Raw genomic sequence first — 11,166 nt, 5'->3', positions numbered from 1 at the left:
TATTTGTGAATTTTCTATTTTCTTCTATCATTGGTTCCTAATTTTATTCCATTGTGGTTGGAAAACATACTCTGCATGATTTCAGTCTTTATAAATTTGTTGCCATGTTTTAAGGCCTAACACATGGCCTATCATGGAGAACATTCCACATGCCCTTGAAAAGAATATGTATTCTCCTGTTCCGTAGTGTAGACATCTGTGAGATCTGGTTAATTTGTAGTGTTGTTCAAGTCTTTTGTTAACTTGATATTCTATCTAGGTGTTCCATCTATTATTGAGAGCAGGGTTCGATGTCTCCAGCCATCATTGCTGAATTTTCAATTTCTCTCTTCAGTTCTGTCTGTCTTTGCTGCATGTATTTTGAGGGCTGTTGACAGATGCATATGTGTTTATAATTATTGTATTTCTGTTGGATAAATTGATTGCTATAAAATGTCATTGTCTTTAGTAAAAATTTTTGTCTTAAAGTTTGTTTTGTCTAATATTAGTATATCCACTCTAGCTCTCTTCGGTTACTGTTTGCATGGCATATTGCTTTCAGTTCTTTTATTTTCAACCCACTTGTTCCTTTGAATCTAAAGTGTGTCTCTTGTAGATAGTATGTAATTGGTCATGTTTTAAAACTTTAAGCTGCCAATTCTTGCTTTTTATTGGGAGTGTTTAATATATTTACATTTAATGCAATCACTGATAAAAATAGAACTCATGTCTGCCATTTTGCTGTTATCTATGTCTTATTTTTTTTGCCTTTATTCCTCCATTACTGTTTTTTATGTTAAATAGATATTTTCTAGCTTAATATTTTAATTTCCCTGTTTCTTTTGCTGTATTTTTTAAATTATTCTTAGTTTTTGTCCTGGGAATAGTTAACATCTTAAAACAACCTAGTTTGGAGTAATGTCAATCTAATTTCAATAATATAAAAAAATTTTCTCCTATATAGCTTCATTCACCCCACCTCCTTTTGCTCTTATTGTCATACAAGTTACCTCTTTACACATTTATATGTATCCACCCATATAAATTTATAATTATTGTTTTATGCAGCTGTCTTAAATCATATGAAAAGAGTTACAATCAAAAACATTTATATTTGTGTATGATTTTTGTATTTGCCAATATATTTATCTTTACTGGTGTTCTTTATTTCTTAACGTGACTTGAATTATTGTCTTGTTTCTAGTACCTGAAGAACTCCTTCGTAGAGTGAGTTCCTAATAAATGACTTTCTGTTTTGTTTATCTGAGAATGTCTTATGTTCTCCTTCACTGTATTATGATAGGTTGCTGCATATAGAATTCTTGCTTGACAGTCTTTCTTTCAGCATTTAGAATGTGTCATCCTGCTGCTCTTTGATCTCCATGCTTTCTGGTGATAAGTCAGCTCACAATCTTACCGAGGGCTTATATGTGATGTGTTGCTTCTCTTTTGCTGATTTTAAGATCTTCTCTTTGTTTTTGGATTTCAACAGTTTGATTATGATGTGTCCAGGTGTTCATCTCTTGAGTTTTTCCTATTTAGAGTTCTTTAAGTTACTCGAATGTATAGACTAATTTGTCGTCAAATTGGTAAGTTTTTGGAAATCATTTCTTCAAATATTCTTTCTGCCCCGTTCTCTCTCTCCATCCTATTATGCATCATATGTTGGTATGCTTGGTGGTGTCCCACAGATCTGTAAGGATCTGTTAATTTTCATTGTTATTCTTTTTTACTTATCTTTCTCGGAGTGGATAATCGCAATTGACCTATCTTTAAGTTTACCAATTGTTTATTTTCTGTGTTCAAATCTGCCCTTGAGCCCCTTTGGTGAATTTTTCATCTCAGTTTTTGTATTTTCCAATTCCAGAATTTCTAGTTGGCTCCTATTTATAATTCCTATCATATTTTCTATTTGGCAAGACATCATTCTCATACTTTCCTATAGTTCTTTAGACATGGTTTTCTTTACTTTGAACATATTTAAAGTCTTTGTCTAGTAAGTTTAATGTTTGGGCTCCTCAGGGACAGTTTCTATTGATCGCTTTGTTTTGTTTCATGTGTGCCTGCTGTACTCTGCATGTCTTACAATTTCTTAGACAACTGGTCATTTTCAGTAATCTAATGTGGTCACTTGGGATATCAGATCCCCTTTGGCCCAGGGATTTTTGTTGTTGCTGGTTGTCATTTGTTTGTTCCGTGACTTCTGAACTAGTTTTGTAAAGTCTGTATTCTTATGTGACCATTGAGTTCTCTGTTCAGTTAGCTTAGGGGTCAGTTAATGATTGGAAAGATTTCCTTAAACCCTTGGAACTAAACGTTCAACCAGTCTTTGCTGAGGGGTCTATGTGCATACTGTGGCATGCCTTCAACACTCAGCCAGTCAGTTGACAACCCTGCTTTAAATCTTCCCTGTCTGCTTGCACGTAGCATCAGAGCCAGTCAGTCAGAGGTGAGAGCTTAGGGCCTTCTCAGCTTTTTGTAAGCATGTACATAGCCCTGTATATGCATAGGGCCTTCTAGATTTTCAGGATGTCAGAGCTTTCAAAGCCCTCAATGAACATCTCATTCTCTAGCTTTTCCTTTTAGGTTTTTTGGTTAGTCTATTGTTTGCCCTGACTATTATTCAACATCCCCACTTCCCCAAGCAGTTGTGAAGTTAAATAACTTTACTTATTTAATTATTTTTTAACAAATACCCTCAGAGAAAAGACTTGTACTGTGTGAGATCTGAGTCAAAATAAAGAAAATCTTACAAATGGGATCTCCCAGGAAACTACCGGACAGGTCAAATAATAATTCTCTGGGAATGAGATTTTAAGGGAGCATCCAACACATTTTGCCTTCTCCAGTGGCTGCTGAGCTATTGGTTTTCAAGGCTACTGTGGAGCCGGAGGTGGGTGGGAATAAGATAAGGCAAAATATCACAATGCTCACTGTTCTTACTTAGACCTAGTCATTTTTCTTGAAGAGGAAAATTCTCTTAGGCTTGAATAAAACAAATTGCTGCAGGCCTTTGGTCAGTTTCTAGAGTTCTGAAAAGTTGATTCTGACTATTGTCAGTTTTCCTGTTTTAATGGAGGAGAGAGTTTTTGGGGGTCCTTACGCTATCATTTTTGTTGACATCCATTAGCGTGTTCGTACTGCATGTGGTAAAAAGGGGCTGGGGTTCCAAGTGGAGATAGGTATTACCTCTCTCCCAGAGCGCGAGGAGTGTCCAAGAGTTCTATGAATCCACCAAATGTTCTTCCCTTCCCTAATATAGACCAGCATGCATACTGGGACATACTGTTCAAGCCAGCTTGCTCTGATCAGTTAGATGGCTAGATTAGATGACCACCTTGGTTCCTTTTGGCAGAAACTCTGACCCAAATATGTGTGTCTCCTTGCAGGTCAGCCTCACCCTGCAAGAAATAATCAATGGTGTGAATGCCTCAGATCCAGACCTATATTTCCAGGCCACCCAGGCAGCCAGGTATCACCAAACAGACTTCTGCTATTTACAGGTTCATAGATAGAAATGAGCTCCAGTGGCCTATTTGGTTTCTTGACAGTAGCAGAATGCCGACACAATATAAGGAAAGGCTAGTCCATCCAAAAGTGAGACAAAATATCTCCTCTACACTGTCCTTGAAAACAACTTAAGATATACAAATGTTGTCAGAGATGAATAGCTTAATTTGAATTGGCCTCTACAGAAATCTCAGTGATAGATAATACCTGAAAGGGAAAATGTTGCTTCACCACTGCAAAGTGCTATAGGCTAAACTCTAGGATATTAAGTAGCTCTGGCCCAGCGGTTTGTCTCTCGTGGTAGCTGGGAATGCCAACTACATCTAGAAAGGAGATTCTAGTAACCTGATTCACGTGACTTGCTTTTTGGTCTTTGTTTTGTTTCTTTCTCATTGCAAAGGAAATTACTATCCCGGGAAAGGAACCCTCCTCTAAAACTGATTGTAGAAGCGGGGCTCATTCCCAGGCTGGTAGAGTTCCTGAAGTCATCACTTCACCCCTGCCTGCAGTTTGAGGCAGCCTGGGCTCTCACCAACATTGCATCGGGGACTTCGGAGCAGACTCGGGCTGTTGTGGAAGCAGGGGCCATCCGGCCCTTGGTTGGGCTCCTGTCCTCCCCGCATATGACTGTGTGTGAGCAGGCAGTGTGGGCCCTTGGAAATATAGCAGGTGAGACTATCCCCTCAGGGGGCTAAGAAAACAGTGGGCCGGGCATGTGGCATGCCATGGGCGTCCTTTAGATAGTATTTCAGACTTGGTATTTTAAGTATAAATGCCTAGAAATGCTGAGGAAAATACAACTGGCTTTTCCAAAATTCAGAGTCAAGTTCAGAGCCCAGAAATTGAAGCTGAAACCAGATAATACAGTGCATATTTAAGCTACAGGCTGCCTAGGATCACCTGCTAGTACCAGGTCCTACAGCCTCAAGTCTTAATGGCTCAGGAACAAAACACAAGCCTTTGACTCATGCAGCGTATGCTTTATGACAGACCCTTACATAACCCAGGACCCTAAAAGAATTCTACCTCCAGTGAAAGTTGCCAAAGGAACATACAAAAAAATTTCTTTGCTTGGGGTAAAAGTCTCGCCTATAAACATAGTTCTAAAATTGGCCTTGTAGATTTGGGACTTAATGCTGTATTCCCTGTGTCCAGGAAAGCACAAGCTGGAGTTAGTGCTGCAGGGTTGGAAGCTCCTGGATTTCTGGCTGAATATTAATACAATGCTCTCTGGGGGAAACGAACTCAGTTGCATCTCTCAGGATTTTGACAAAATAAGATCAGCCAAATATTAGCATTTCAAGTTCAGAGAATCAACACCCCACTGTGACTGAGTCAGCAGAAACAAATAGTATGATTAGACCTCCAAGGACTTCAGATATTGGGATTAGCAAACACAGAATATAAAATCAGTCTGTTTTTTAAATGCTTTCAGAAATAAGGCACCTATTGCAGAAACTTTGTCTCTTATCTTGCTTCATTCAGTAAGGAACAGGCAAAATTGGGTGGTATAATTTAACTTTGCCTTGCCCAATGGTGACTTCTAGTGGTCTAAAATTGGTATTTTAGCCAAAGTCACAGATAGCTGATGGCTAACACCTAGCTATCTCCTAGATTTTGTTCTGAGTTGCATTTGGAAGCTACTGCCCTGTGTCAAAGTCTTCTGGGAAGACAATTTGGTATGCATTGGCCTTTGTCTTCCTGAGAACCATGCTGTAAAATGCCCTCAGCATTTAGAATGCAGTGTCTGGGCCCAGTTGGCTGGCTTCTTTATGCATCCACAGACTCTGCCTATGGCAATTGCTGCGGTGTGGTACCTGCTTCCCACACCAAGCCAGTCCACCCAGCTAGCATGTTGGAAACCCAAGATCCAGTTCAGGGCTATACTGCCTACACACCCAATGCAGGAATGAGTTTTAGACTCTCACCTTTTACACAGACTTTTAAAAAAATAAGTCACCTACCCTAGGATTCTCTTTGTTCCTTCTTTGAATGTCATATTCTTATCTATTTGTAGGTGATGGCCCAGAATTAAGAGATTTTGTTATCTCAAGCAATGCCATCCCACATCTACTGGCCCTGGTCTCATCAACCATACCAGTGAGTGTCTTTAAATTAGAAAACCTACCTAGGTAAGAAGTTCCCAAAGTTCAGAAATTGAGGAAGTTCTTCCAAATCAATGTTGGGCCATGCGGTTACTGCCTGGCCCCTTATGATGGCAATTATAAAGAAGTCCTAGGACTGAACATCACTTTGGGTAGAAATTGATCCAAATTTGTCCTCAGCAGGCAATAGGGCTGATCTTTCTTTTGAGGACATTGGAAGAAGTCCATTAAGGTTTTTCTAAGCTTATAGTCCTGCAAAAGTAGGTGACTAAGCTCTCTATTCAAGGGGTACAGATAGAATTAGTGGCTCACCAGTTCTTTTCCTAAATAACAGGGTCTAGGTTTTGAAGCTTAAAGTCAAAGTTGATTGATGTGGCAACAAGAGAGGACTCCCCGGATTAGAAATTAAATTTGGGTTCTAGCTTTGCCTCAAACAAAAAATGAAGAGAAGGTAGCTTCCAAAAGCCAAGGGAATACACACCTAGCCTCAAGGGGAGAGAAAACCTGATATGATTGATTCTGAAAAAGGCCAGCATGACCAAGGGAGTTTTCAAGGAGAGAGCAGTGTAAGATGGGAAGTAGGGCAAGGGACTTGGACATCATCCAGGTGGCACAAGGAAGCCTTTAGAGCAGTGGTCTCAACCTTTTCAGCACAAGGGACCAGGGCTCCTATGAGAATCTAATGCCCAATGATCTGAGGTGGAGCTGAGGCAGTGAGGCTAGCACTGGGGAGCAGCTGCAAATACAGATGAAGCTTCTCTCGCCCGCCACTCACCTCCTGCTGTGTGGCCTTGTTCCTAACAGGCCACAGACCACTACCAGTTGGGGACCCCTACTTTAGAGTGTTTCAAGGCAGAAAGTGAAGTGGTCTGATCTTTCAGAAAGACCCTTCTGGCTGCTTGTTGTAGGATTAAAGCAGAGGGAAATGGTGAAGCAGATGGATCCTGGGTACCACTCTTCTAGACATAGAAGTGAGAAAAAAAAAAGCAAGGATGCCCCAGGTTCTGGGTCAGATTATTTAGATGACTGTCCTAGAGAAATGAGGAGGATGGAGGGAAGAGGAAATCAGAGCCTTAGTCATATATATTAAATCAAAGCGAGTGAGAGGTACCATTGCAGCAACATCAGTGGATTTTCAAGTCTAGAAAATTGTGCACATATATGTCATCCAGCTGAGCAAGATCAACTAGAGCAGGGGTCAGCAAACCTAACCTGGCCAGCTACTTGCTTTTGTAAATAAAGTTTTATTGGAGCACAGCCATACCCATTCATTTACATATATATCATCTGTGGCTTCTGTAGTGTTACAAAGGCAGAGTTGACTAGTTCTAACAGAGACTCTCTGGGCCTGCAAAGGTGAAAATGTTTACTATCTGGCCCTTTACAGAAAGTTTGCCAACCCCTGACCTAGAGTGTGAGGAGAGCCCAGGACCAAGTCCTGGGGGCTCTGACCTTCAGAAGTCAGGCAGACCTGCCAAGAAGATTGAGAAGAAACAGCTCATTCGATAATAGAAAACCAGGTTTGGTGTCACAGATGCTACTAAATACAACTGAGAGGGACAGTAAATTTAGGACTTGAAAGCAACTCTGGGATTTGGTGACTTGGAAGGAGCTGATTTCATCACCAACTTCAAAGAAGTAAGGGCAAAAACCAGACTAAATGGGGTGGAAGCGCAGATGGGAAGCCACAAGGTCAGTGGTGGATACAGATGGCTCCTCAAGGATGGACCCTGAAAAATAAAAGTGGGGCGATGGCAAGGAGGGTGCCAAGGGTCACGGTCGAAGTTTGCAGAGGGTGTTTTTATATGGATAGGAGTGATCCAGGGAAGAGGGGTCATCCTGGGGACAGAATCTTTAAGGGCACGAAGCGATGGAATCCATAGGCATGGTAAGATTCTCTTGATCCTTGAATAGAAGATCAGAAGTATGGTTATGACAAGTTGGTTATAGACTGATGGGAAGAACAAGTAACTCCCGCTTCATCTCTGTTTTGCCAATGAAAAATGAAATGAGGTCATCAATTGAGTGGAGTTGGAAAGGACATTTTGAAGAATATAAGGAAACCTCCATCTAACATTTGAATAGAAAGCATAAAGGTCATTCTCTGTGTTCCTAGTATACATCATGACCTAGAAAAAATTCCTGTTTGAAGCTCAGTTGCTCTGGTTCGTGCTGGTCAATAATATTGATTAAAGATGGCAAGGACACACTGCTGTTTGCATTTTTTTCTTCCCTGCACCTGATGCCTGAAGCAGTTTCTCGTTACAGATTACATTTCTGCGGAACATCACGTGGACCTTGTCCAACCTGTGCCGAAACAAGAACCCGTACCCTTGCCAAAAGGCAGTGGAGCAAATGTTGCCCATCCTCTCCCACCTCCTGCAACACAAAGACAGCGAGGTCCTTTCTGATACCTGCTGGGCCCTGTCCTACCTCACTGAAGGCAGCAATGAACGCATTGGCCACGTGGTTGACACAGGAGTCCTGCCCAGGCTGGTTGAGCTCATGACCAGCTCAGAACTCAATGTCTTGGTAAACGTCCCAGGTCCCATATGTCTGTGTGGGCCTCCCGATTAGAGTCGTGAGTCGAATTCACTTCAGCAAGCTCTGCTCCTTTCCCACCCCCAGGCCTCCCACACTCAGCCCTAATCCTTCACCTAGAGCAAAGCTTGTCATCTGCTTTTCCCTGGTCTCTGCTACTCTCTAAGCCAGACTCTCAAGTCTATTTTGATCCAAAACACTAGTGGGTATTAGGTAACATACTTTTTCTTAATCTGATAACTAAAAAATATAGAAAAGCACCGAATTAAAATTGCCTATAATCCCTCTACCCAGTGAACTCTTCTTTTGAGGCCTTTCCTCCTAACGGTCTATGCCAGTAGTCTAACAAATTGGCTAATACAGGATGTGTGTGTGTGTGTGCTTCTTGAAAGTGTAGTTTAAAATATGGGTGCCCATTTTGATTTCTATCCTCTTCCCAGTTCTCTAAGACTACTTCAGATATAGGTGAAAAGTAAGTAAAACCAGTATCAAATACTTTGCTATGTTACAAAACATGTCACTTACATGATACACTTCTTGAAAGTGTAGTTTAAAATATGGGTGCCCGTTTTGATTTCTATGCCTAATACTGTGTATTATGCAGCCTCAGTGATAATCTAATCTGAGGTTAGTATAGTAGTCCTCAGATATCAAGGCTAGTTTGGGAGTTAGTGCTGGTGGCATGGAGGGTGTGAACAGAGCCTGTTCACGTTTATAACCCTATATTTATAACCCTATAAATTGCTTATTCTGAGGATTTAGGGCCTATATGCCAATCCTGGCAAGGCTGTGATTAGCTTATGGCACTACTTCCATTTCTCACTTGAGTAGTGAGATACTCACTACAGCATAATAGGCTAGGAAAACTCTAGAACTGTTGATGGGCCATGCTAAGCTGCCACTACAGTACAGAGAAACAAATAAATCCACAGTCAACCCTCCTAGGACAGATATCTTGAGCCCATTCGTAGACTCATCCTGGGGACCTTCAGAGTTATTGAGAGGGAGGTTGTGAAGATACCAACAAATGCCATTGGGATCTCATTAGCTCCAATTAAATATACAGCAGAAACTTGACACTGGTGCTAAATATAAATTCAGTAGATGTTATTAAATTATAAACACTACGATCAACTTCACAGTTTTCCCAGTGTAAGAATATAAAAAGGACAGCATATTTCTTAATAAAGGTATCCCTTGGCCTCTATCCCACTCGAGCCAGAACTGTTGGGAGGCTGTCAAGTACCTTTAAGCCATATCGATAGCCATCGGTTCGCTGAATTAATAAGGGTTATGGATATAATCAAGTTCACAGGCTTCTAGACAGCCATAAGCATAGCATGACTCATGTTTGAGAGGGCACAGATCTCGGTGTGATTGTCACCTTCCACTGTAATATATTTGCAATACAAAGTTACACTTCTAATCTTGTTCTTCTAGACCCCCTCCCTCCGCACCATGGGGAACGTCGTCACTGGAACGGATCACCAGACCCAGGTGGCCATTGACGCAGGAGTGCTGGGCGTGCTGCCCCAGCTCCTGATGCACCCTAAGTCCTTCATCCAGAAGGAGGCAGCCTGGGCCGTGAGCAATGTTGCTGCGGGGCCCCACCAGCACATCCAGCAGCTGATCACTTGCAACATGCTGCCTCCCCTGGTGGCTCTGCTAAAAAATGTAAGTGGCACACTCAGTGTCTACCACAAAAGTCCGCTTTCAAACTGGCCCTGTATTGAATTCCTTCAGGAATTCAGACACAGGCTAAGAAGCAAATGAATTGAGATCACAACAAAGCTATGAAACTTTAATTTTCTAGCTCTCCTTTAAAAAGGAAGGGGTAGGGGCATCTCGTTTTGGACAATCCATGAAAAATTTAGAGAACTAAACAAGCATTGTTCAATGAAAGGGTGGCCCCACAGCTTAAATATCCAGAAAAATCTTGAGCTGGTAAAAATGGCTTATCTTTATGTAGTGTTAAAAGAATGTGCCATTCATTCTCTACTTGATGAAGGAGGAAAAAGATTTTGTTTTGTGTAGGAGGAAAAACATATCTGGTTATGGTGATATTATACACTGAAGACAGGTGGCCTTTTGTGCATAAAAATCACCTTGATTAAAGTGGTAATATACACAGAAAATCCAGGTAAAAGTAGAAATACAGTAAAGCTTACTTCTTCCTCCTGATTTCCACTTCCTTTCCCCAGGACAATTCTGATCATCAGCATTTCTTATTGCCACCTTTTAATGGATGAGCTGTGTTTTCCCGCTTAGGCATTTCTGCTCTGAGGTTGGATGGCGAGCCCCAGGTTTTCATTAACTAGGAAAAGTTAGGCCAGGTACGCAACCCAAATCACAGCATTTTCCAATCTATTCGACACTTCCTATCCTGTGTTCTACTGTGAGTCTGTACATATTCTAATCAGAAATATCTTGTCATGAATCAAGAAATACTCTTATTTCAAACTGTGCCTTTTGAACTATAGCTTGCTTGGAGCCTTAAGTTGTTTGGTTTTTGATTTTCGCTTTAAACTGAGGTCACAATTTTCCCAGGCCACAAAATGAGAATAATTCTTCTGTCCAGGGATAGAAGGATCTGTGATAAATTACTCCCATATCTCTGGGCCAAATGCTTTTTATAAATACAAGGGATGAATTGAGTGATATTTCAGTGACCTTCTTCTGTCACCTCTGTGCTGACACAGTCCCCAAGATCACATCTGTGCGCTCAACTTTGTAGCTGTGGAGTTCCTGGCCCAAAGTGTTACTGGGGCAGAAAGACTAGAAATGTAGACATAGGCCGCTATAATCTCAAATTCAAGCATAATCCCTAATCTACATCAATTGCCTGGACTGGTTTGCCTTGGTTCTATTCTTCCCATAACCTGACTTAAGGAAACGAGTCTGTTTGAACCTAGAATGTCCCTCTAAAAGCCCGAATGAGTCTGCCTGCCTCTTTCTTGGCATCTCAAAGACACTGTCTTCTGCTCAAGATCTAGAGGCAAGTTGCCAAGGTGTTCTGTGCAAATTTCACATA

The 11,166-nt window shown here is 41.2% G+C and overlaps 1 protein-coding gene across 1 annotated transcript in view; it reads left to right on the top strand.

Moving 5' to 3' along the window:
• Window positions 1–11,166, top strand: part of KPNA7 (karyopherin subunit alpha 7) — a 22,842-nt gene that overhangs the window by 5,913 nt on the left and 5,763 nt on the right. Inside the window, exons 3-7 of the mRNA XM_011362449.2 lie at window positions 3,369–3,451; window positions 3,890–4,158; window positions 5,507–5,589; window positions 7,863–8,126; window positions 9,576–9,809. Coding sequence (XP_011360751.1) covers window positions 3,369–3,451; window positions 3,890–4,158; window positions 5,507–5,589; window positions 7,863–8,126; window positions 9,576–9,809 — 933 coding nt within the window. The remainder of the gene's footprint in view (window positions 1–3,368; window positions 3,452–3,889; window positions 4,159–5,506; window positions 5,590–7,862; window positions 8,127–9,575; window positions 9,810–11,166) is intronic.

Source organism: Pteropus vampyrus, unplaced genomic scaffold (genome assembly GCF_000151845.1).
Source record: "Pteropus vampyrus isolate Shadow unplaced genomic scaffold, Pvam_2.0 Scaffold74, whole genome shotgun sequence".
Lineage (NCBI taxonomy): Eukaryota > Metazoa > Chordata > Mammalia > Chiroptera > Pteropodidae > Pteropus > Pteropus vampyrus.
Note: the sequence above shows the minus strand (reverse complement) of the source record. Positions and strands in the feature narration are given on the sequence as shown.